The sequence below is a fragment of the Chiloscyllium plagiosum genome, chromosome 19 (genome assembly GCF_004010195.1).
Source record: "Chiloscyllium plagiosum isolate BGI_BamShark_2017 chromosome 19, ASM401019v2, whole genome shotgun sequence".
Taxonomy (NCBI): Eukaryota; Metazoa; Chordata; class Chondrichthyes; order Orectolobiformes; family Hemiscylliidae; genus Chiloscyllium; species Chiloscyllium plagiosum.
The window spans coordinates 19,200,446-19,228,428 of NC_057728.1; the positions used below are offsets into that span (position 1 = coordinate 19,200,446).

Genomic DNA, 27,983 nt, shown 5'->3' on the forward strand with positions numbered 1-27,983 from the left:
CACGGGGTGGGTGTTGCGCTATGTGAACTATTTGCAAAGTCAGGCGCTTGTGAAATCGAGCTTTGTATTTTCATGTAGCTGTATTTTGTTCTCTGCCTGTCTCAACTCGGCGGTACAGGAGGTCGCCATGGAGCAAGAATTCAGGAGGACTGCAGTCAAGAAAAAGATAAACATTTCTCTCCCGAGACAGCAGTTGCTATCGGAAACCGGTAGGCAGATCGGGTTGAATCCTTTGGCGGGGCTAAAAGTGTAAGGAATGAGTGAATCTTGGTCAGAGTTGGCTGTCAGACTTTGCTGTTCTGTTTTGGCTCATATTCCAGTGTTTAATCATAGGGTGTTTGTCAATTTAGGATACACCTCCTCACATTAAGCAAGAAAACTCAACATGCCTGTTCTCTGGATCTGAGTTGTTTACTGTCGGAACTTCATGAACTCTTTCAAACAAAGCTAAGTTATTGATTTGACTTTGGTTGTATTTGGATCGAGGGTGACTTTTAAGATTCTTTTATTCGTTTTCTTTCTGGCTAATCGTGTGGTTGACCCACGCCAGGTTGGTATGTTTAGACAATTACTGTAAATGAGGATGAGAGTGCTGAGGTCGCTGCCGTTGTACATGGAGTGAGAGAGACTGGTCACTATACCCTCTCAGTATCCAGCAGCGCAATCAGAACTGAGAGAGTGAGCGGTCGAACTACAATAAAATTACAAAGAAATTGGTCAAAGGACGCAGCTCCCAGTGCTGACAGGTCAATACTGATGAAGGGCTTCTGCCCGAAACGTCGATCCTCCTGCTCTTCGGATGCTGCCTGACCTGTTGTGCTTTCTCAGCACCACATTCTTGACTCTAATCTCCAGCAGTACTCACTTTTGCTCAGGTCAATACCGACTACTTGGTAGAATGATGTCTGAATGTGTGTGTCTTTACGTAGTGGAGTGGAGGGTGTTGATGAAGATAGGGAATAACTGGAGAGCATAGATTGTTTATTAAAGAAAATACAACACTCAGATGCTGAAAACCTGCAAGAGGAAGCGCCCGGACAGCCAGGCGGTAGATCAGGAAAGCAAGCAAGCCTTGATGTCTGATGATTTGGAGATGCCGGTGTTGGACTGAGGTGTACACTATAAACTGGTGTTGTGTGATTTTTAACTTGATGTTTCAGGTTTAGTCTTTCATCAGAACTGTCTTTATGTAGAACTTGTGATCCCATCTCGATTATCAGGTTGGAGGTGTTCCTCAGGTATTAGCAGAAGACTGTCAGGAGTCGAATTCTCAGAAGCAGGAAGGAGCGAACCTTTAATAATGGCTAGGTTGGCAGGCTGCTGCCTTCAGCTGTGGCTTTTTCCTTATAGATTTGTAATCAGAATCACGCCTTTAATTAGGAGACAAAGCTGTGTAAGACATAGAACAAGATAAATAAGTAATAACACTGTACTGCTCCCTTCTTGTTTTCAAAGATATCTGTAAATTTCAGCTTTTATTAAATTCACTTTGGTCCTTGAAAATTATTGCTTGCTGCTGTGTAAGTGAAAGGTGAACTATTACAAAATGAACAATACCTGACTTACCTTCCTTGGAAATTAAACAAGTTTTAATAAGCAACTCACTACAGTATTTTCTTTTCAGTTTCAAACTGATTGTAAAGAACAAAGGTTATTGAAATATCATAAAATTCTAACGATGGGCCATTTCTTAGTCAACACATTTGGGCCTTGCAGTAGGAATGTGGAGACAGAAGCCATCAAACAATTTAAGGACTAAAGATTTAAGATGGGTTCATGAATGTTGTGGCCCTTCACTGTGATCACTGATGAAGGGTGTATTAACACTATAACTGTGGCAACATCACAAGACTGCTTATTTCCATCACCATGATATTGTTCAAGACCCTGCCCCTGCCTTAACACATCTACTGATGATAATCCATTTGTTTGCTAAGTGTCAGTATGACTGTTTTAGTTTATAACTGCTCAGCTTCTCAACTTCCACATGACATAACCAAAACTTTTGCTGTCATATTTTAGCAAGTGCCAATTTCTGTTTGGCCATTGTATTTCTGTTTGTTAACTTACCTCAGTTCCTGTACTTATGTTCACTTCAGCCTCCATTATAGATCTTCAGTACACAAATGACTTTTGCGCATGTGCACACACACACACTACCTGACTTCCTGGTCGTTGCCTACTCTTCTCCAAAGAAAATGTGAAAATGGATCTATCACTGAATTCCCTGAAAATTAAGGTCTTCTTCGAAATAGCTTCCACCTTGCCTCATAAATAAAGATCAATGGGAACCTTCTGGAAAATGTGAACCATTTTTAACCTTGAGAGCCTTCTTTTGATTAAAACAGAAATACACGGTGAAATCCAAGGTGCCAGCTCATACTTCAGCCAGATGCGGTAATGTGTATTTGAGGACCAGGATCTAAGACTATGGTCATTGTTTAGCAGACAGCAATGATCCCCACACTCCTATATGTTTTGGAGATTTAGATAATATACTGCAGATAGCACAAAGATTTGAGCTACCACCAGTGGTGCCTTAAGAAGTAGCAAGAAAAGCAGTCCAAATGCAGTACCTCTCCCATGTTACCCAGTACCAAGGGAATTAATCACTCGAAACCGGTTCCACATTTAGAAATTATCATTCCTATGCCTGGCATCAGATACCAAAGCAACTGCTCTACTGGAACTCAGTCGCAGCATGAGACTCCCAAGGTAGGAGTGCAAACATTTTAGGGATGTTATGAAACATCCCTCAAGAGGACAAACCCTCCTGTTGGCACATAGGTGGTCTTGGCTTGTGACCAATTAAATGGAGAAGGTTCATTTGGAGAAGATCTCACTCTATTTTGCTTCTGGCTCACTCAGATCTCGATAATCACATACGCTCGCAACAATATTGAGAAAGCCAACAGTGAATTCTCAAATGGAGTCACTCATCTTTATGAAGATAGAAAAGTATTTGGTAATACCTTTGAATATAATGATTACATAGCACTGATTTTCACATTTTTCTGTAAATATTGATCAAGATAACCCAAGTGAAATTTCATATATTCTTTGGCAAAGAGTCCAACTGGGGGCTATTGAAAATTGTGTTTGGAACTTGAGACAAGATAGCAAATTGAATGAAAAACTGATCATAAGGGAGGAAGCAGGGATTTGGAGTAATGGTCAGTTTGGATGGACATAGGCTTTCTATTCAGTATGTATACAAATGCTCTGTATATAGTGTTAATTTGAGTTGTTGAGTTGGTATGTTACACTCTGCATATGTAGATTGTTTTGTTCCTAAGGGCTATGTATTTTGTATCTTCCTAACTACACATGGCTACTCTTCATTTAATTTTCTTTTACGGTATTCATGTGGACATTGCTGACTAGGGCAGCATTTATTTTCCTTCCTTAGTTACTTTTGAGAAGGAGTAGGAGTAAGAAGATCACGTTTATTAGTATAAATATTGATTAATAATTAAGTAAAATATAAGTAAAAGCTAATAGCTAATCACATCATGTAGAATTTTTAATCAATTTCAATTTTCTTTTAGCAGTCTAAAAATATTCAGTTACTGAAAATAATGTCTTTTAAACATAAAAACAAGTGGCATCACTAAAACATGAAATTTTCCTTATGTTGTGGCCAATTATTCAGCTTAGGGAATTGGATCAGAAGGTACATTTTAATTTCAAAATAAAGTTAGTTGCTCTTTATTGATGGCTTAAATTCTATTCTTCAATAAGTGCTTCCTTTTCTTCAAGTAAGTTTGAGTGAATGCAATAAGAAGAGGTTATAACCGAAGAGATTGTTTTTTGTCAAGTTGTTGAATATTAATTACGCAAGTAGAAAAACCCTGCAAAAAGATTGCCTTTTTGTAATCACAATTTATTTTAAAGGCAATCAGTGGTTAGCACTGCTGCCTCACAGCACCAGGGTCCCAGGTGGGGTTCCAGCCTCGGGTGACTGTCTGTGTAGAGTTTGTACATTCTCCTTGTGTCTGCGTGGGTTTCCTCCGGGTGCTCCGGTTTCCTCCCACAATCCAAAAATGTGCAGGTCAGGTGAATTGGCCATGTTAAATTGCCCATAGTGTTAGGTGCATTAGTCAGAGGGAAATGGGTCTGGGTGGGTTACTCTTCGGAGGGTGAGTGTGAACACTGTAGGTAATCTAATCTAATCATCTACTCTAAAAGTAATGTCCATAAAGGATACCTTTCTATTTTGTAAAATAGTATATGTAACTTTAATCAGCAACATTTTTGCGACCTCAATTGATTGAGAAGTGGATTGCCATCTGATAAAGGAAGAAAAATTCCATCCCATAACTTTACTGTTAATTTTGAAGGTATAATGATTCCCTACCAAGGAATATTACAATTGTGTTTTGTTGCACTTTAAAGATGAATATGTGAATAATATTTTAACCATGTGACTTGTTACCTGACAGGCAATCTGCAGTTGGAAATTGATGACTGCTAATTGTTAGTGAGATACAACACTTGCAGATTTGCTGATAGATATTATCTCAAATAAGCTATATTACTTGATAATAATTTTAAGGATCAACTCTTAAATGCATATCAATTTTGGAATGCCAAATAGCATGCAGATCAAATTTGCTACATTTTTCAGCTCAGCAAACCTAAAAAATAAAACAACTTATGTAAAACAAGTGTTTCAATGATCATTATATAACAGAGATGGATATGGGTTTGTTCCTTGAACAGCAACTCAATTTACCTTACCTATATTAGTGAAATTTTGAAAAGGTGTTTCATTAAATGGATATTGCCTTTATGAAAATGTTATCTCATAAAAACTAACAACACTAAGATTAGCTTTTTCTTTATACAAACCCCAAAAAACCCAAACAGCGGAAGTCACAAAATGAAAAGTGGAAATAGAACTGAGCTTAATGAGATAAATCTCAAGTACTCATGAACTGCAAAGGATTATATTGCCGCTCCCTTATGTGTTACACAATAGTCAAGGTCAGGAATATGTATCAATGAAATAATAATATCGTTTAGACACAACTCTTAAGCAAAATCAAAATCACAACATTTTATTACCTCATAAAGTTTATAACAAACAACTCATTCTAAACCCATTTTCCAGCAATGCTCCCATAGCTTTGTATGCCTTGGTTTCACAAGTGCGCAACTAAATACTTCTTAAATGTTCTGAGGGTTTCTGTCTCTATCATCCTTACAGGCAGTGAGTTCCAGATTCCCAATACCCTCTGAGTAGGAAAAGAATTTCCTTACATCTCACCTAAACATTAACCTATGTTTCCTGGTGATTGATCCCTTCATTAAGGGATATGTCTTTTCTTTTCTCCCCGATCATTTGCCCCACATAATTATATACGTCTCAGTCATGTCCCTCACAATCCTCTCTGCTATAAGGAAAACAATGCCAGTCTGTCTAGTCTCTCTTCATAACTAAAACTTTCCAGACCAGGCAACATTCTTGTTTAGCAGGAGGAAGAGCGCGAGTGATGACCAGGGGGCTGCTGGGAAGGTAAATGACTGCTTTAAACATCTTGTGAATAGGCAGAGTGCAAGCTGAGCAGGAGCGGACACTGAACTGCTGAGTAAGTAAAGTAATATATTTTGATACCTGAAACAATATTTAGATAATGTGTCCCACCCAGCCTCCTCCTCTAACCAATAAAAAGAGTTCTGTGTGCCAAATGGTAAGATAATTTTTTATTTTTATTTTTCAATAATCTCTTTGGGAATTTAGAACAGTGGGAATGGAGGTTAGGGCAGTTGAATGTTCCTTCTGCTGAATGTGGGAGGTAAGGGTTACCACTCGTGTCCCTGCTGACTTCATCTGCAGCAACTGAACCCAGCTCCAGCTCCTCGAAAACCGTGTTAGGGAGCTGGAGCTGGATGAACTTTGGATCATTCGGGAGGGAGTGGGAGTTATAGAGAGGAGTTACAGGGAGGTAGTAACACCTTAGGTACAAGAAAAAGGCAGATGGGTTACAGTCAGGGGACGGAAAGGGAACTGGCAGACTTGTTCCCAGCAATAACAAGTACACCGTTTTGGATACTGTTGAGGGGAGGGGGGAATGACTTACCAGGAGTAAGCCATGGGGTACAGATCTCTGGCACAGAGTCTGTCCCAGTTGCTTAGAAAGGAAGGGGGGAGATGAACAGAGCATTACTCATTGGAGATTCCATTGTTTGGGGGACAAATAGGAGGTTCTGTGGGGACAAGAGAGACTCACGGTTGGTGTGTTGCCTCCCAGGTGCCAGGGCATGTGATGTCTCAGATCATGTTTTCGGGATCCTTGACGGATGGGGGAGCAGCCCCAAGTGGTGGTCCACATAGGCACTAATGACATAGCTAGGAAAAGGGATGGGGACTTAAGGCAGAAATACAGAGAGCGAGGGTGGAAGCTTAGAGCTAGAACAAACAGAGGTGTTATCTCTAGTGACCACAATTCGATTATTTTTTTCTTTAGCGATGGGAAGAGACAGACATATACTGCAGGGCAAGATTTATAGTTGGGGGAAAGGCAATTTTGATGCGATTAGACAAGATTTAGAATGGGGAAAGAAACTGCAGGGGATGGGCACCTTGTCTCAGTCAAATCCCTCGAACTCAGCACCGCCTTCCTAACCTGCAATCTTCTTCCTGTTCAGCTCTGATCTCCAGCATCTGCAGTCCTCACTTTCTCCTTGAAGATTTTAACCTACTGCGAATCCTCTTACTAAGATTAAGGCCAATCAAGGATAGTAGTGGGAAGTTGTGCATGGAGTCAGAAATGATAGGGGAAACACTAAATGAATATTTTTCATCAGTATTCAAGCTAGAAAATGATAATGTGTTGAGTAGAATACTGAGATGCAGGTTACTAGACTAGACAAGATTGAGGTTCACAAGGAGAAGGTGTTAGCAATTCTGGAAAATGTGAAAATAGATAAGTTCCCTGGGCCAGATGGCATTTATCCTAGGATTCTCTGGGAAGCTAGGGAGAAGATTGCAGAGCCTTTGTGTCATCAGTATCTATAGGAATTGTGCCAGAAGACTGGAGGATAGCAAATGTTTTCCCCTGTTCAAGAAAGGGAGTGGAGACAACCCTGATAATTATAGACCAGTGAGCCTTACCTCGGTTGTAGGGAAAGTGTTGGCAAAGGTTATAAGAGATAAGATTTATAATCATCTGGAAAATAATACGTTGATTAGGGATAGTCAGCATGGTTTTGTGAAGGGTAGGTTATGCCTTGCAAATCTTATTAATTTCTTTGAAAAGGGGACCAAACAGGTGGATGGGGGTAAAGCGATTGATGTGGTGTGTATGGATTTCAGTAAGGCATTTGATAAGGTTCTCCACAATAGGCTATTGCACAACATACGGAGGCATGGGATTTAGGGTGATTTAGTAGTTTGGATCAAAAATTGGTTAGCTGAAAGAAGACAGAGGGTGGTGGTTGATGGGAAATGTTCATCCTGGAGTTCAGTTAGTAGTGGTGTACTGCAAGGATCTGTTTTGGGTCCACAGATGTTGCCATTTTTATAAATGACCTGGATGAGGACAGAGAAGAATGGGTTAGTAAATTTGCCAATGATACCAAGGTCGGTGGAGTTTTGGATAGTGCTGAAGGATGTTGCAGGTTACAGCGGACATTTATAAGCTGCAGAGCTGGGCTGAGAGGTGGCAAATGGAGTTCAATGTGGAAAAGTGTGAGGTGATTCACTTTGGAAGGAGCAACATGAACAAAGAGTACTGGTAAGATTCTTAGCAGTGTCGATGAACAGAGAGAGCTCGGTGTCCATGTACATTGATCCCTGAAAGTTGCCACCCATGGGTTGATAGGGTCGTTAAGAAGGCATATGGTATGTTAGCTTTTATTGGTAGAGGGATTGGGTTTTGGAGCCATGAAGTCATGTTGCAGCTGTACAAAACTCTGGTGTGGCCGCACTTGGAGTATTGTGTACAGTTCGGGTCACCACATTATAGGAAGCATGTGGAAACTCTGGAAAGGGTTCAGAGGAGATTTACTAGGATGTTGGCTAGTATGGAAGGAAGGTCTTATGAGGAAAGGCTGAGGGACTTGAGACTGTTTTCGTCAGAGAGAAGAAAGTTGAGGGGTGACTTAATTGAGACATACAAGATAATCAGAGGGTTAGATAGGGTGGACAGGGAGAGCCTTTTTTCTCTGATGGTGATGGCTAGCACAAGGGGACTTAGCTTGAAATTAAGGGGTGATAGATATAGGACAGATGTCAGAGGTAGTTTCTTTACTCAGAGTAGTAGGGGCAGAGAACACCCTGCCTGCAACTTTAAGGGCATTTAAATGGTCATTGGGTAAACACATGAATGAAAATGGAATAGTATAGGTTAGATTCATTCTACAGGTTGGTGCAAAATCGAGGGCCAGAGGACCTGTACTGCACTGTAATGTTCTATGTTCTATGCTGGTAAATCTTGTTTCGCACCTTATCCAGTGCTATTGCATGCCTCCTTTAATGTCGATTCTGTAGCTGTGGCCTAACCATTTTATATAGTTCCAGCATAATCCCGCTACTTGTATGCTCTATGTCTCATTAGTCAATTTCCTACTCATCTCTTCATGTTTGGTCCATCTCTCTCTCTCTCTTTCCGCTTGAACTTGTCCTGACACCCTACAGGAGAAATACTGTGTGGGCTCATGACAGGACTTTGACAGTTGCACTGAATTTATATCTGCAGTTTTTTTCTTTTATCTATTGCAGTCCTATTTTTAATCAAACACTTTTTAAATTTAAAAGTTTAAAAAGAATGCCTATCATAGTCCATGGTTCTGATCTGCAGCACTAGTCAGGTGTTGCTGATGAAAGACACATTTTGTTAAAGATTTTCATTTTGCACTCATCAGGATAATTCACAAGCAATACTGATGTAAAGAGAAAACCACATTGTTTACTGTATGATAAGAGAGTGCTTATTGGTGAGCACGTCAACACTGATTGGTAGAGAAGTTGCTATGAGTAATGTACCAGTTAGATTATGACTGACACTTAATTGCCAAGCTTTACTTTTGTTTGAAACTATGATTGGTCAAAGCACTACCCTAAGAAATGAACTACAGAATAGATGTTACCTATTTTGTTGAAACAAATGCAAAGTGTGTACATCTTCTTACTGTCTTCAAAAAACATAGCACTTTGTATGGATATATGTAGCTTTCAGGAGATTGCAGTTGGATTTGAGGTGAGGGTGTCAGTGATGAATTTGCGATTCAATTTAATAGTTATCCAAGAGTTAGAGTCTGTTTTGAATCCTTTAACTTTTAACCTTTCCTGGCTAATAAACTGAACTGAGCTAAAACACTGATGTTTCTGACATTTAATCCAGAATTCTGGGCCATTAATGACCTCGACTTTGGGCACAGTTTTCAAAGTTTGTGGATGATGCAAAACTTGGAATCAAAGAGGATAGGACTTCAAAATGTCTTTGACAAGTTGGTGGAATGAATGTACAGCTTCCAGATGTGTTCAAGGTCATTGTGGATAAGGTCAACGTGAATAAGCGTGAGGTGATATATTTTGGTAGGACATTGACAGACAATATAAATGATAGAACTAAAAAACGGATATAGGTACAAGAATTAAGGGACCTGAATGAATGTATGCTTTGGTCATTATTGGTGGCAGGACAGATAGAGAGAGCAGTTAGTAAGGCCTGTAGTATTGTAAGCTTCATTAATAGAGCACAAGAGCAAGAAGGTTATATCAAATGTATACAAGGTACCATTTCAGCCTCAGCAGGAGCACTGTGTCCAGTTCTGAGTGCACCACTTTAGGCAAGATGAAAAGACATCAGAAAGACTGCAGAAGAAGTTAATAAGAATGATTCCAGAGAGTGAGGCATTTTGGTTATGGAAATAGATTAGAGAAGCTCCATTTGTTCTTGGAAAAGTGAAGGCTCGGAGAAGATTTGATTGAAGTATTTTGAATCATGAGAGATCTGAATAGAGTAAGCATGAAGAAAGTGTTTCCACTCAAAAAAGAATTGTGAATGACAGGGCATAGATTTGGAGTATTCAGTAAAAGAAGCAAAAGTGATATGAAGAAAAACCTATTTATGCTCAGAGTGGTTAAGATTTAGCATGCAATGCCTGAAAGTGCAATGCATGCAGTTTTATTCGAGGCAGTCAAACACACATTAGATTATTATTTGTAAAGGAAAAATGTACAGAATCGTGGAAAGAAAGCAGGAGAATAGCATCAGATGAGAATCACATTTTGATTTCTTTCAGTTTTTATCTCATTTGGAGAGCCCATGTAGTCACAAAGGGCTGAATAGCCTCTTTCTGCACTGTAATGTGATACTTGGCTACACATTCTTTTTCCTAACATTCAAAGGTATTTTCACAATGTTATGAAAACTTTGTTTAATAAAACTACCAAACTGCAACACAGACCTGCTTTTAAACAGAATGGTAATACATATTCAATTGATTAAAATAATCATACAACCTGTATTTTAGATAATTTTAATAATGTTTTAGGAGCAATTTTCAAACTGTTAGGGCTCACTGAAAGGCTGTAAAATTTGACGTACCTAAGATTTGGCTCTTTGAACTTATTAAAACCACCTATGCAACCTCTAAGGAGTATAGAGCACAAAATAAAAACAACAAATTGCTGGAGCATCATTGTTCTCTCACACAGTCATGTATGCTCAAACTCTGTTTATTTAAAGATAAAAATGTAATATAGTCCTTACCTTGATAAAATTCTTCAAAAATAGTGAAAAACTGGTGTAGCTAAAGAAGCTAAAGAAGTTGTTAGATTACTAACTGATATTATCAGAGCTGAGAAACATATTAAGCTGGTACATTTTTGCATTAAAATAATTAAAATAATTAAGCCACAGCATTATCAATGTTTGAGGTTAAAACCTTTGAAGATGGGCATTCAATTAAAATTGGCATATAAAGGATTAACAGGCATGGAAAGTGTTTTTTGAAATATGTATTTTAATATTTTCATTCAGATTTTTCTTTGCAGTTTCTGAGAAAAATATGATAAATATTTTTCAGAAAATATTAAGAGATGGAGGAAAGAGAGCAACACTTGGTGGTCAACGTTTGCAATTACACTGTGACTGATACTTGTTGACATATCAAAATTACTGGGAAATGTGGATATAGTTTTTAGCAAACAAAAAATTAAAATTAAAGTGTGAAAAAAAATAATAAAAGCAGGAAGTAATGGTTCATGGCCATACATTTTGTAGTATTTTATATATCTATAGTAGATGGTGTGATTACATAACATCTACAAATAATCATCTACTGCACAAATTGTTGAAAATGGCAAATAGATGATTGCATGGGTTTTTTCAATAAGTTCAAAGAGTCAAATTTTACAAATAAACTATTCTAAATATTACAGCACAGAAACATTTATTCTATCATGGTATTTATGTTCCAACATAGCTTTCTCATCTGATCTTATCGGCTTAACTCTTCTTTCTTTCTTCCTCATGAGCCTCTCTAGCTTTCTGTTAAATGTATCTATGGGGTTGACTGCAACTGCTCCCTGTGAAAGTGAGTTCCAATTTAAAACAATTTTCTGGGTAAAAGGGGTTTATGGTAAATTCCCGATTAAATATGTTGATGACTGTTCTATATTTAGTTCCCTAGTTCTTGTCTTCTCTGCAAATGAAAGCATCTTCTCTATTTCCAGTCTTTGTAATCTTAGGTAACTCTTTAGTCTTAAATTCCAGGGGCTAGGATCCCAGTCAACATTTTGCACTAAGTGTAACTTATCAGTACTTATACAATTCTAGCAAATCCATGTTTGCACTTAGAAATCCCTGCTAATTTCAGGGATGATGCCATTACTACCATCTTCAAGAAAGGACACAAAGTGAACTATGGGAACTACTGAGGAATCTTCCCACTCTCCATAGCCAGGAAGAAATCTGCCCAATCCTTGCCATGTGCCTTCTCCCAGTCTCTGAGGAAATCCTTCCTGAAAGCTAGTGTGACTTCCTACCAAACCATAGAACTATCTCATCCAACCATTCATTTATCTGACCAAGGCTTTTGACTCAGTCCATTGGGAAATGTTATAGAAGACCCTGTCAAAGGCTGGCTGTCCAGGGAAATTTATCAGCCTCTTCCTTCTCCTCCATTTCACACTGCCAAGCAAGGATGTATCATAATCCCCAGCCTCTTCACCATCTTCTTCAATGCCATTCTTCATCTTGCCAAGAACAAGCTTCCAAGTTGTGTGGACATTGTCTGCAGGATGGACAAAAAACATTTTAATCGTGGTTTAACTGACTGTGCTCAATTCCTGTACTGATATCATACAATTCCCTTGACTTACTGAGCTGAGAACCCCTGCTTGAAGAGTTTCTCCTTTGTCTTGACTATGGTCTACTGCCTGTAGACTTTGCCTGGAGCACATGCTGTAAATTTGACTCGTAAGGTCCTGGCAAATGGTGCAGATGTGACATTGATGTACAGTGCTATCCAGGAACATATCCACCTCCCTGATAATTGACTACTGTCAAGCATGACAAGTTGTCTGAGTTTGTGTCTGCACAGAAAGGCAAGTCAGTATGAAGTCTGTTAGCTTGGGATGACAGAGAAAAGCATAAAAAGGCAAGGTGAGGATGTTATGAGCATTGAAGTTTGCACAAGTGAATAAATGTTAAGAGCATGAGTGAACAGCCTTGAGATGGCCCTTGATCTAAACCATGAGCTGGGTGCCTGTCTCTGAATGAAAAATGTCCTTGTAGCAACACTCCAATCAAAACAGCAGCAACCATATTATACATTGATTGGAGAAGAGCCATGATGATGTGGTGAGGCTGCATGTTAATGGCAGATGATATGGCCCTGAGATTTAGTACCAGGTGTCCAAGACAGAGGTCCAGAGGAGCAAGTGGTGAGCTGGTGTTACCAGGGAACCATTCTGACTTCCATTTGAGAATTTGTGGCATTTAGTTTCTGTCTGGCAGATGTAACAATGGAAAACCGCATATAACTGAGGTGAGATAAGGTAATGAGGGTGTGAGTGTTAATCCACGCAAATAGACCCCTCTCTGCTCACTTGCAAAAATCTCGAGTCACCATCCAACAGTTGGCTGAAAAATAAGACTTTCTACTCTCAATGTTGGGAAGTCCTGATTGGACATCTCATCCAATGTTCACAAATTTCTTACCATCGCTCACGTTGTTAAGGGGCTGGGAAGATTCTGCCTTGTATGGTTGTTTTTTAAAGCTTTGGCTAGGATTCCATTAAATTTTCTAACATTCATATTAAGTGTTTTAGTCTATCATCTATCCGCTATCGAGTCATAGAGTCATACACAATGGAAACAGACCCTTTGACTCTAACTCGTCCATGCTTACCAGGTTTCCTGAAATGAACTAGTCCCATTTACTTGCATTTGGCCCATATCCCTCAGAACCTTTTCTATCTATGTACCTGTCTAAATATCTTTTAAATATTGATATTGTACTTACTGCTACCACTTTATCTTGCAGCTGGTTCCATATATACACGATCCTCTGTGTGACATAGTTATACCTCAGGACCCTTTCCCCTCTTACCTTAAATCTATGCCCTCTAGGTTTTGACTCCCCTAATCTGGGAAAAGATGTTGGTTATTCACCTTATCTATGCTTTACATGATTTTATAAACATCTATCAGGGCATCCCTCAGTCTCCTCCACTCCAGGGAAAAAAACAGTCCTAGCCTCTCCAGTCTCTCCTTATAACTCAAACCCTCTAGTGTCAGTAACATCCTTACGAATCTTTTCTGCACCCTTTTCCAGCTTAATAACATCCTTCCTATGGCAGGGTGGTCAGAATTGTGTGCAGTACTCCAAATGTGGCCTTATCAATGTCTTGTACAACCACAACATGCTGTCCAACTCCTGTACTCAATGTCTGACCGATGAAAGCAAGAGTGCCAAATGCTTTCTTCACCACCCTGCCTATCTGTGATGCCACTCTCAAGAAACTATGCACCTGAACCCCTAGGTCTTTCTGTTTGACAACACTCCCCAGGGCCCTACAATTAGCTGTGTATGTCCTGCCCTGGTTTGTCTTACAAAATGCAACATCTAAATATCACATTAACTGTCCACCCATCTTGTTGTACTATTCCTTTGTGTAAAGAATTTTATCTATATCAACTGATGCATCTGCTACCTATTTCCTAACTTCTTTTAATATGCACAGATATAATCCATCCAGACCAGGGATCTTATCCTCTAAGTTTGACTAATTTTGTCAATTTTATCCCAACTTCCTAATTCAAATGTCATTATATCCTTGTTGATTTCTTTTTCCAATGTTAAGTCCACTATGTCAGTCTCCCTGATGAATACTGAATTGAGGTAATTATTTACCATTTGTGCCATCTCACTGTCAACCATCTGAGTCTATTCCTTAGTGACCCTAATCCTATCCTGATTTTTTTTTCTTGTTGTTTATGGTATTATAGAATATGTTACTAGTCCTTCTTATATTCTTTGATCATTTAATTTTGCATATTTTCCCTTGCATTCCTAATTTTTTGATTTCTTGCCTAAGCTTTTTTGTATTCCCTTTGTTATCTCCTTCACTGGTTGCATTATTGACTTCCTTATTCCTGTTGTTAGTGGGAAATGCTAGTGGACTCTATGATTATAATTTTAAGTGTTTCCTATTGCTGTGCTTTTCCTTTAGCAGTATCAGTTTATTTTCCCTAGTTTCATTCTCCACCCCTCAAAATCACTCTTCTGTAATGTACTCCTTTTGTTTCCCTTTGCCCTCCATGATCTTCTTCTTATACCTTCCAATTACTGCTTCCTAGATTCACCATGTTTGTTTCTTGTTTCTCGTTTATATCCCATATTAAGCTCAGCGATAAAAATATATTTCATTATTCAAAGTTTGTGTAAAGATTTGTAGCTCAGTTGCCAGTTGCAATTGTTGTGGGTATGTTCGCCGAGCTGGGAAATTGATTTGCAGACGTTTTGTCCCCTATTTAGGCGACATCATCGGTGCTGTGGAGCCCCTTGGGAAGTGCTGCTTTACTGTGTTGGTTGGAATTTATTTGGTTTTGTTCCCGTTGCTTCAGGTTGCCGGTTCGGGTTGTTTGTTGCAGTGATTGGTATAGTGGGTCTAGGTCAATGTGTTTATTGATGGAGTTTGTGGATGAGTGCCATTCTTCTCGGAATTCTCTGATTGTCCTCTGTTTGGCTTGTCCTGTTATTGTTGTGTTGTCCCAGTCGAATTTGTGGTCCTTGTTGTCTGAGTGTATAGATACTAAGAATAGCTGGGTGTGGTGTTTAGTGGCTAGTTGATGTTCATGGATGCGGATTGCTAGTTGTCCACTTGTTTGTCATACATGGTGTTCCGTGCAGTCTCTGCATGGAATCTTATACACCACATTTGTCCTGCACATGATGGGTATTGTGTCTTTTGTCCAGGTGAGTTGTTGTCTGAGCGTGGCTGTCGGTTTATGGGCTGTCATGAATCCGAGTGGTCAGAAGAGTCTGACTGTCAGTTACGAGGTGTTTTTTATATAAGGCAGAGTGGTTAATGTGTTGGGTCATGGCATGTCTTCATCACGTTGTTTGTCTGCAAGGCATTTGCGGATAAAGTTGCGGGGATACCCGTTCTTGGCAAAAACTTTGTAGTGTCTTTGTAGAGTCTGCACGAAACACTATATATAAGACAAATAGGCAGACACTAGCAATCCGCATTCATGAACATCAACCAGCTACTAAACGCCACAACCTGGTGTCCCTAGTATGACAAGGACCACAAATACCTAGAAGCTTGACACTCATCCATCAATGCACACATTGACTGAGACTCAATATACCAACCACTGCAACAAACAACTGAAACCAGCAATCGGAAGCAGTGGGAACAAAAGCAAATAAATTCCTACTGGCACTTCACAGGATGATCCACAGCACTGAGGATGTCACCTAGAAAGGGGACGAAATGTTTGCAATCTCAAATTCCCAGCTTGGCAAACATACCTACAACAACTGTTACTTTAAAGTTTTCATATAACAATGACCATAATTGTGCAACTCAGTTCCCAAATCACCAGTAAAGATCTAAAACACCATTCAATACACTTTATTTATTAATTTTATCATAAATGTAGTCACTTCCATAGCATAAACATTCCAACTACAAAACAGGAAATCCTCTGATTCATCCAAACACTGTCATAATGTTAGCACATTATTCACAGGTATTTTTATTCTGTAAGTTGACTTATTGGAAGATGCTCAGTGTTTTAAAATTCCCACTGTCCTCCCCTGGCAATAATGAAAATAATTCCCCAGCAGTCACATTGAAAACTTTGTGTCATCAACTTAACACACAGACTTTATTCAAACCCCATATCTAACATCATTCATCTTATTTATTGCTGGGTGAAAATGCTTGGGTGAAAATGCTTGTGAACAATCTAACAGAAACTAACAGGTCTAGTAGCATCTGTGGAGAGACAACATTAATATTTCAGGACTGAGACACTTTAGACCATAATGTAAGAAAAGCCAGTCAGATACTTGCTGCCTCACTCAACCTGATTGAATTAATTCACAAGAAATTGATTTCAAGATTTCTACCTCCAGATTCCTATATAATATGCACTACCATGCAAGTCTGCAGTAAAGTGCATGTTCAGTCAGCAATTCAAAAGAGCTTTTGTAAGCTGTCTACTTATTAACCACAGCATTTGAATATCTCTATTTATACTCATTTAACTTACTGGTGAATTAAGATAAAACATGACTCAAATAGCAAAAATATCTGTTTTCAAAATTTAGATTACTTACAGAGTGGAAACAGGCCCTTCGGCCCAACAAGTCCACACCGACCCGCCAAAGCGTAACCCACCCATACCACTACATTTTACCCCTTTACCTAACACTACGGGCAATTTAGCATGGCCAATTCACCTGACTTGCACATCTTTGGACTGTGGGAGGAAACCGGAGCACCCGGAGGAAACCCACGCAGACACGGGGAGAACGTGCAAACTCCACACAGTCAGTCGCCTGAGTCGGGAATTGAACCCGGGTCTCTGGCGCTGCGAGGCAGCAGTGCTAACCACTGTGCCACCGTGCCGCCCACAAAATCATATACTAATTTACAACTGAAATGCACCCAAGCTGAATAAATTATTGGAACAGCTTTTAGTCTAATTGCTCTAAATAAAATTAAAATAGACACTCTTTCTTGAAGCATTACATCTTGCACTCATCAGGACAATTTGCAAGACTGCTAATTCAAGGGGAAAATCAACATTTATTCTGCAAGAGAAGAGAGTGCTCATTGGTCAACCAATTGTCCATCAAGTGGACTCTGATATAGACTTTTCCTACTCAGTTAATAGTGGAATAACAGAGTTGACACTTATATTATTTATTTTTGTTAATTTGGAAGAGATTTCCACTTTATTTATTTATTTATGACTCAAGAAATGTGTTGATATTAATGCCTGTTTCACTCAACAGCTCAAACAGTTTTAGGTAATGAGGTAATTAGACCACATACACTTAATTTTAAAAAAAATCTTAAAACTTAAAGCTTATATGCTGAAGGTGGATGTAATGATTATCTATGGATAATACAACTGCAGCTCATATAACACTTGTAACATTGATGCCTGGCAGAGAAACATGTGTTGGGCACCTTGGATACCCATTTACTGATTAAATTGTCAAGCAAGCCTTTCCCTAAGAATCCAAAACTTGCCCCAGAAACAGAGAACAAACGTTATAAGCAAAAGGTTCATGAAACACCAATTCTAATTTTCATAGACTATTTGATGAATGATAGGACTCTGGGAAGTACCAAGGGTCAGAGGGACATTGGTGGATGAAATGGTTAAGACAGCACGTGTGGAACGTGCCTTTGTTAGCTGAGGCATAGAGTGTAAGAGCAGGAGGTTATGCTGAAACCATACACAATGTTGGTTAGGTCACAAGAGCTGTGCAGTGCAATTCTGGAATCCACATTACAGGAGGGACATGATTGCACTGAAGAGGAGAGGAGATTTACCAGGATGTTGCTGGGCTAGAGAGTTTCAGTTATGAAGATAGATTGGGCAGATTGGGGTTGTTTTCCTTACAGCAGAGGAGATTGAGAGGGGACATAACTGAAATAAATAAAATTATGAGGGGAGGGGAATAGGAGAGGATAGAAGAAACTTTTCCCCTTGGTTGAGGGATCAATGTCCGGGGGCATAGATTTAAGGCAAGAGGCAGAAGGTTTAGAGGAGATGTGAGGAAAAATGTTTTCACCCAGAGGTTGAAAGGAATATGGAACTCATTGTCTGTAAGGATGAGAGACAGAAAACCTTATAACATTTAAGAAGTATAACAAGCACTGAGGATGTCACCTAGACAGGGGACGAAACGTCTGCACCAGAAATTCCCAGCTCGGTGAACAGAACCACAACAACGAGCACCCGAGCTACAAATCTTCGCACAAACTTTGAAGAAGTATTTAGGTGTGCACTTGCAATGCCAAGGCATAAAAGGCTGTGGGCCCAGTGTTGGAAAATGGAATTAGAATGGTTAGGTGGTTGTCTTTGATCACTGTGGTTGTAATGGGTTGATGGCACTTTTTCAGTGCTCTAGATCTCTATAGGTCTATGTGCAAATCGGCAGACTATGTTCTGTGCACACTAGTCCTAGCTGTATCAGGAATTGAATATCCTAACCAGTGATCCTAAAAGGCAGTCACTAATTGAAATCTTCACAAGAAAGATAAGCTTTTGTTTATTGAATAAAGATTTCTGTGGTGTTAAGATGAGCATTCACAAAAATCATCAAACTTTCTGTGGGACCATTTTCATCCCTGTCCCTTCAGCAGACTCTGGCTGTCTTTATAAGGAAGCTGAACAGTTTGGCACCATGCAACAAATGGTTGCTCAGAGCATGCCAGTAATATTTAAGCGAACCTGAAAGGCCTACTCGGTTGCAAACCCAGGGCAGTTGCTGTATGCTCATGCTTCACTTCATACTGGGATTTGGACAAAATTAAAATCCAACTCCTTTCCCGATGTTTGATCTTCAATCATACTGGCGAACTTATCATTAGAATCTCTCAACGTTCGAGTCAAACTATTAAATGTCTTTGAAAGTTCACATACACTATAACAACTTTGCTTTTCTCATCATGTTTCTCTGTTACCTCATCAGAAAATAAGGGCTTATGCCTTCTTCACTATCCTATCTACTTGCGACTCCACTTTCATGGAGCTATGATCCTGCACTCCAAGGTCTCTTTGTTCAGCAACACTCCCTAGGGCCTTACCATTAAGTGTATAAGTCCTGCTAAGATTTGCTTTCCCAAAATGCAGCACCTCACATTTATCTGAATTAAACTCCATCTGCCACTTCTCAGTCCATTGGCCCATCTGGTCCAGATCCTGTTGTAATCTGAGGTAACCCTCTTCACTGTCCATTACATCTCCAATTTTGGTGTCATCTGCAGACTTACTAACTCTACCTCTTATGCTCGTATCCAAATCATTTATGTAAATGACAAAAAGTAGAGGGCCCAGCACCGATCCTTATGGCACTCCACTGGTCACAGGCCTCCAGTCTGAAAAACAACCCTCCACCACCACCCTCTGTCTTCTACCTTTCAGCCAGTTCTGTATCCAAATGGCTAGTTCTCCCTGTATTTCATGAGATCTAATCTTGCTAATCAGTCTCCCATGGGGAACCTTGTCAAAAGTCTTACTGTTCCCTGGCTTGTCTTTACCGCCCTTCTTAAACAGTGGCACCACGTTTGCCAACCTCAGGTCTTCCGGCACCTCACCTATGACTATCGATGATACAAATATCTCAGCAAGAGGCCCATCAATCACTTCTCTAGCTTCCCACAGAGTTCTTGGGTACACCTGATCAGGTCCTGGGTATTTATACGTTTTAACCGTTTCAAGACATCCAGCACTTCCTCCTCTGTAATCTGGACATTTTGCAAGATGTCGCCATCTATTTCCCTACAGTCTATATCTTCCATATCCTTTTCCACAGTAAATACTGATGCAAAATATTCATTTAGTATCTCCCCCATTTTCTGTGACTCCACACAAAGGCCAAACTGAGTGTTAATTGCCCATCAAAGCCCTCAATTGGGATGTTGGTTGGGATGTTGGTCATTAGCTCACTCAACACTTCACCAATTGCCTATGAAACAAAGGCAGGTTTAGAGGCTTGTGAGACAGTGATAAGATGCCCATATTTATGATCTATCTGCCTGTTAGTTTGCCCAAAGCTGCAATGTAAAATTCAGCCCACTGTCTTTGAAAGTTTCTGATGTCCTCTATCAGGCCAACTGACCAATAATTTCCTGTTTCAACACAATCCCCTTATTTGCACAAGTTTACAACTTGAACTCTTTAAGCCCTTTGGCAGCATCTCTTTACCTCGGATGGATTAAAGATCATAGCCAGAGATTCGATAGTTGCCATCTTTACAGCCTCGACAAGTTCTTCCCATTTTCACCAGGTAGTTTTTCCTGCTTTGAACATTGCTGACTTTTTCAAGTACCACCTCTTTACTTTTTTTCTTTGCATTTTTCTTCTTTCTCCTTTACATATATTGTTGCATTGTTTCCAACAGGTACCATTTAAAACCAATTTATATTGATTGCCATTATCACATTGTCAGATTTTTTTCAGACGGTGAACGAGTAAAAATCATTTTGTTTTCAAGTTTGAGAAGCCTTTGAAATCTAACCAGTATGTGTATTTGTGTGCACTTTCACATCCATGTTATCTCAAATTTATTAATAAATTAGAAAGAAGAATACCAAGTCTGAAGTCTGTTATAAAAATAAAACTATTCTTGTGATTTCTAACTTTAAATTAGATATAGCAGCAAGTTGCACTTTCAAATTAGATTCAGAATGTGTAATTTCTTAAAGAAGAACTTAATGTACTGTATGAGTAGTTGTACACTTTGAGCTTAATGAAATACTTGATGTGTCTTTTTACAATTAGAGCAAGAGTTACACAACATGAGGACAGTAGCAGATGCTGATGTTGCAATGAACATTTCAAGTGACAGAAAAAGAATCGCTGAATTTTGCTACAGAGCAACATTACATGAAACTTTGTATTAATTTTGAATATTTTTAGGGTTTCCCAATTTCCATCAAAAAGAAAATTTTTGCTCCAATTTTATGCTACACTATTCAAGTCTCATTTTCTTTGAAATCCTAATATAACACAGATTTTATTTTTAGTAACTGTTGTTTTAAGTGATTACAACTTTAAGTTTAACCAGAAATTTAAATGGACCAGCCATGTAAATACTGTGCTACAAGAGTAGCTGAGAGGCTTTTGTCCGGTACGTAACACATTTCCTGATTCCACAAAGCCTGTTAAAAGATGTGTGCAGTGTAATGGAATACTCTGCACTTGCTTGGGTGAGTGCATCTCTACAAAATACTCAAGAAGCTACCTTAGACAAATAACCCAATTGATTGGAACCATGTGACATTCACTCCATCCAGCACCAGTAAACGTTGAATGCAGTGCGTACCATCTACAAGATGCACTACAACGACTTTTCAAGGCTCCTTTGACAGCATCTCCTAAACCTAATTTACTATTTGCCTCCTAGAAGGGCAACAAATGTGTGGGAGAATCGACACCTGAAAGTTCCCTTCAAAGTCAGACACATTGCAAACATTTAAATCCATCAATTACCTTCATCGTCACTGATCTGGTACTCTTTAACAGCATGGTGAGTGTTTCTCCACTACATAGGCAGCAGCAATTAAAGAATACAGCTCACTACCTCCTTCTCAATGACAATTAGAGGCAGGCAATAAAATGACCTTGCTAGTGATATCCATAATCCAATGAACAAATGAAAAACTATGGATACAGGGTTGTTTTCAAATTTCCATCGGGTAAATTATTAAAAATTTACAGAATAAAATTTTGGAATGCCATTTTCAATTAGGAAGTTGACCATGCTGTAGGTGCAGGATTTCTGCTACCTCCTCTGGGCAGTTCACTCCCTCTTGCTGAGCTTCACATTTATGTAGAATCTGTAACATTATACTCTATGATCTGGGATTGACATTCCACAGTAGATCAGTTGCCATGGCACCAGAAATAGAATATAATTGGCTTTTGAAAGGTACACAGTTCACATTCACTGATAATTAATATTTAATCAACCTGTTTAAACATGTTATGACACACTATGGGGCTGGTTAGACATGAACATTCCGACCCAGAGGTAGGGAAACTTAAACTTCACCACAAGAGTCCCTATACATTCATTTGTAGGTGCAAGTGAATTGAGAAGAATAAATTATTTGATTATTATACTGCTCATAGAAATATTAGAATTATTACACCTGTGCAGGGAAGAATGATCAACTAGTTCAAACATTAGAAATCTAACACATTGTGAACCTATTTCATTTGTTCCTTCTGTGCAATACAATAAGTGATCATTGTTGTCATGAGTTGTAGTAGCCTGCCCCCTGAGTTATTTTACTTTTGTTTTGAGATGCCAATATATTAAGGGATGCTCAGCCTTATGAAAGGAATTCATTTGACAATAATCCTTACAGTGCAACATGTGACAAGAACTCCGGCTAGTGTTAACATATGTGAACCTGATCTTTATTTACTCTTGCCCTGCCCTAAGAATGAAAAGTTTGCATTTATAGTTGTTTTTCATGACCTCGACACAGCTCAAAATACTTTTTTAAAAAATTTGTTCAGAATCAGTGAAGTACTTTGGAAATTCTGTCACTGTTATATTGTAGAAATGTTGGAGAGAATCTTATAGGGGCCTAAGCAATGTGGATTCTGGTGAGAAATCTGACAGAATAGCACCAGATGTCCAGTCAGGCCTATCTCAACATTAGCAGCAACTTCCTGCATCTTCTAACTGAGCTCCAGGCTTTAAGGCAAGATTCTTCCTAAGTAGCAACAAGTTGCCTATTAAGTGGGATAATTGCTTGTTACCTTATTAACTGCATATCTCACCTCTTTAATATGCAGCTTCCCACCGTCCTGCTGATCATGAGCAAAGGGAACGCTGTCGGTTTTTGACATGGAAGTCAGAGCGGGTACCAGGCCACTTGAGCTCACTGCAAACAGCCTCTATCTTGCTGACCATGCAACAGCATCTCAGGGCATGATCCATGGACACTAACCACATGCATCCTTTGTCCAAAGACATTAGCATCTGATATTTGCCAATCCTCACAATCCTCTTGTAATCCATCGCTCCAATCTACCATTTCAATCATCTCTCCAATAACCTCTCCAATCCACCTTTCCATCCACAGCCCCAATCATCTGCTCCAATCCACCTTTCCATCCACCTCTCCAGCCTACCTCTCTAATCCACATCTCCAATCTACCTCTCCAGTCCGCCTCTCCAATCCAATGCTCCAATCCAATGATCCAATCCACCTCCCCAGTCCACCTTTCCATCCACCGCTCCAATCCACCTCTCCAATCCACCTCTCCAATCCACCTCTCCAATCCACCTCTCCAATCCACCTCTCCAATCCACTGCTCCAATCCATTGCTCCAAACCATCTTTCCATCTACTCCCCAATCCACTGCTGCAAATCACCTCTCCAATCCACATCTCCAATCCACCTCTCCAATCCACCACTCCAATCCACCAGTCCAATCCATTGCTCCAACCCACCTTTCCATCCACCACCACTCCATTTCATAAGAAATACAGGCCTACATCAGCAACTAGCATTGAAGGACTGCTGCAAAGATGCCAAGTGCACAGGGAAGAAAACCGAGTTCATGCATTGGACCAGGCTGCATCTCAAGTCTGCCCACTAGCTTTCTCAGTGCTCATTCACTTGGTGCCTACTTGATGCTCACAATATCCTTGCCTTGCTGTGCTGTGCCAGTTAGCACAGCCATACAACTAGGCATCTTGCCTTATTGGTTAGCAGTCATCAATCAGTCAAGGGGGTTGACATCTTGTTGTCTGGCAATGTACTATGTCAATCTCATATCTGTATCATGAGACAGCAATTATGTGGCAAACGTTGCATTTGCAGGAAGCAGGGAGCCAAATCTCAAAGTGTCTTAGGGGAGTAGACTTCACCGAAGTCCATGGCTTTGTTCACTGAGTTCCACGTACAATGTCATCTTCCATTGTACTGAAAATTCAAACAATGCAATGAGCAAGAAAATAGCTGTAACTACACCCAGAATGAATAGAGAAAGTGTCCTGATCAGTGAGGAAGTGGGCAACAAGATTCATTGAAGTGAGGCCCCTCAGAAGGCAAGAACACACAAACCCATGCCTTGTCCAGGTGCCCTGATCCCAAACCTAATGAACTGGCTTCCGGTGTGCTGGAAACTTCCCTGCCCACTTCATTCATAGTCATACTTTTGGACTCAGAGGCCAAGGATAAAATATAAATGTTTAACCATGAGGGTCAATGGATGCCCATTGTCCTGTATACACCTTGCTCATATTGCTTCCACATGCCGTGGCTGGCTTTCAGCACAGACATCAATCTATGGCATGTCTTATATAAATATTAAATTGAGCATCATTTACACACTGGTACATTTGGGACTACACGGAAACGCAAACAAGCAGATGTATGGCAAAATCAATAATATATGCCAACATGATACTCTATATACAATGTGTTGTTACCCATGCCACCAAGCGTCCTAAAGCTTTCTTCTTTCTCTCCCTCCCACTATGTCTCAATGCTGGTCCAGGTTCTACAGTTGGGGTAGAGGGAAGTAAAACCTGTGGTCTTAGTGGTCTGGTCTCCAGCCTACGAGCTGAGGTTGAATGGCTCAGACATGCTGAAGGTGGTCTTACCAGAGGCCTTCTCACTTGAATTTGCAAGGGACAGAGGGGCCAGGCAAAGTGGAGGGCCTGTTCATCTCCAGAGACGAGTGAGAGAGCTGTATGCAATTCTTTCTCCTGCTGTGCTTCCTGGTGTCACCTTGTCTACTTGTGAGGAAGCAGCAATAGAATGTGTGCTGAGTTCCCTGTCCTCCCGTCACCATTTCCTTCACTCCTATAGACCATTGGCTAAGGCTGGAATTCAGGTGTATATGTCTCTCCAGCAGACTTTGAGGGTGCTGGATCTGAGTCACCATGGCAACCAGAAACTCACTTATGAAGGCTGTTGGGTCTCCCTTGTGTAGCTGCACTCCTGCAACATCTGGGCAATGAAGGCGATCACCTCCAACATTGCTGTCTGCCACACTTGTTCCTTCCTGTCCATGGGGATGAAGTGCCTGATTGCCGACTCCACAGGGTCCTCTCCTGCCTGGATCTGAGCAGGTAGCTGGCCTCCAGGAGTCCTATGAGTGGCAGCAGCCTGGACTCTATCTCTCTTGGCTAGCTGTAGAAGGGGTGCAGTGAGAGGCTCAACAAATTGAGCTCTCAGACTTTCTGAATGTGGTGTTCCCACTAAGGTATCAGTATCTGAACTAGTGGGAAGCTGAGAGCTCTCTTCCAGTTGTTTCTCCACCAAGGCTGTGAGCATCCCACTGGTACCTGCAAGATGCGTGGGAGAGAAGGCATGACCACCAATGGTTAGAAGTAGTGTACAAAGAATGATGTTGACAACAGGGTGACTATGAGAGTTGCAGTGGTTTGAAAAGTAGGACCTACTCGGTTGGCAGGACATGAATGTTTTGGCATCCCCACAGGAGCAGTTCTGGTCTCCAGCTGCAAAGGCCAGGTTTCTCACCTCATAGTGGGAGCTTGCTCTTGGGCACACCTCCACCCATCCAGGCTCTTTCTGCCCTCTCACAGACTGTGTTCACATGGAATGGAAGAAAGGGATGGAAGGAGTGAGGTAACAGTGGGTGGCATGGCTGCAATAGGTGGGGGAAAGGTGGTGAAGTGTCCTAAGGGAGGGAGTAGGCAGCACAGAAATCACGGAGGGTTAGTGCAGTGGAAAGATGGAGGGCAGTGAAGGCAAGTGAGGGAAGATGTTGTTGGCAACAGTGAGGATGGCAGAGCATAAGCCTTTGTGGGAGATGGGTGCAGCAGCAGAGATGAAGGGAGGGTGCAGTGGTGGAGAGAAGAGTAATGCACCCTGGTGGAGTAGAGGAAGCACTGTGGAGACTGGATAGACTCGGGTGGTAACATCAGACCATCAGGCCAGCAGATCATGAGACCATCAGACCATCAGGCCAATAGGGTCTGATGGCATGGCCTCTTCTGCCATACCCCTTGTCCCCTTGTTTATGCCACCCTATTTATCAGGACCTCCAGGTGCCTCTCAGAAGATGGCAATGCCCCCTTCCAGCACCTTCTCTCTCTGACGTTATTTGAATTACCATCCTTCACCAAGTAGGGCAGCTTTAGAATTCCAGCCTTGTCCTAGTACACAGCAGTCTTCTAAATATGGTGTGGGCACCAGGGATGTTGGTCTTTCTGAGGCTGGAATCAGACATGAAGGCCACCCTAGGGGCTGGGTAGCTAGCTAATGAGATGGGTTTGGTAAAAAATCGCTAGAGATCTGCTTTGAGAACTTCTCCAAGGAACTCGATGAAACTGACATTTAGCCAAAAGAAGATTCAACCCATAGTAACCAATTTGTGCACAGTCACATATCACAAGCAACAACAAAGTAATGATTAAGTAATCTGGTCCAGTGACATAATTTGAGAGTTATATAATTGGTCAGGACACCAATGAGAACTCTTTGAATAGTTGGACTTTATTTTTAATGAATATCTGAGAAAGGAGACAGATTGTTGATTTACCATTGAAGACAGCATCTGCCAAAAGGACGCACTCCTTCTGTACTCAACAAGAGTACCAGCTGGTGGGGGGCTTGAACTCACAACCTTCTGACTTAGAGCATCAGGGTCCCAGGTTCAATTCCAGCCTTAGGCGACTGTTTGTGTGGCATTTGCACATTCTCCCTGTGTCTGCGTGGGTTTTCTCCAGGTGCTCCAGTTTCTTTGCACAGTTCAAAGATGTGCAGGTTAGGTGAATTGGCCATAGTGTCCAGGGATGTGTAGGTTAGGTGGATTAGCCATGGGAAATGCAGGTTTGCAAGGAATAAGGTTGGGGGAGGAAAGTATCTGGGTGGAACGCTCTTTAGAGTGTCAATGTGGACTAGATGGGCAGAATCCTCACTGTAGGGAGTCAATGACTGAACTGCTGATCAGTCACTTTGATGTAAATGCACCAAAAGTGGCATTCAGCAGGGAATCCTTGGTTTTGATCCAGTGACTGTCAAGATATGGTAAATGTAGGTCCAGGCCAGGATGGTGCTTTCTTTGTCCTGCTTGGTGGCAGAAATCATGGGTTTGGGAGGTGCTGTCTAAGGAAGCTAAGAGAATGGCTGTGATGCATCTTGAAATACCACACATTGTGGTCACTGTGAATTGATAGTTTAAGGAATTGATATCTAAGGTGTAAATCAGAGGACTGATTTAACAGAAGGAGTGCCTTTGATAAAACAACAAATGATGTTTGAGCCTAGGATGTGATCCCATATTCAACAGCTTTGAGAGTGGAAGAAAAACATAGAAGTGAAAGATAGTTCTGGTCAAATAATAAGTTTCAATTTGTTAGTTTCCAAATAAGTAAGAAACTGAATATTTGAATATTCAGCTGACTATTTGCCCAGCTTCTGCAATGGAAGTAATAGTGGGGCTCCCAGTGTTCACAGTTATTGGTGTGTAAGTCAGACAGCAAATTCTGGCAAACACTTCTCACTTTTATCATATTCGTATTTTCTTGTGTGATAAACCTTTCTTATCAGTAATTCATGTCCACTATCTAACATAAAGTACTTTTTGAAGTGCAGTCTCTATTGGAGCATGGTAAAATACAGCAACTGGTTTGAACACCGAAAAGCCCACAAATGACATTAGCTGTTAAATAATCTGTATTGATTTATTTGGTTGGGGGTGGAGGGGTGGGGGGGTGTTAGACATTATCAGGATACAAGAAGAACCTATCTGTTCAGTTCAGTTGGATCTTTTATG

General features: G+C 40.4%; 1 protein-coding gene across 1 annotated transcript in view; it reads left to right on the top strand.

Moving 5' to 3' along the window:
* Positions 1-27,983, top strand: part of fgd4a (FYVE, RhoGEF and PH domain containing 4a) — a 253,803-nt gene continuing 225,820 nt past the window's right edge. Inside the window, exon 1 of the mRNA XM_043709240.1 lies at positions 1-209. Coding sequence (XP_043565175.1) covers positions 128-209 — 82 coding nt within the window. The 5' untranslated portion in view covers positions 1-127. The remainder of the gene's footprint in view (positions 210-27,983) is intronic.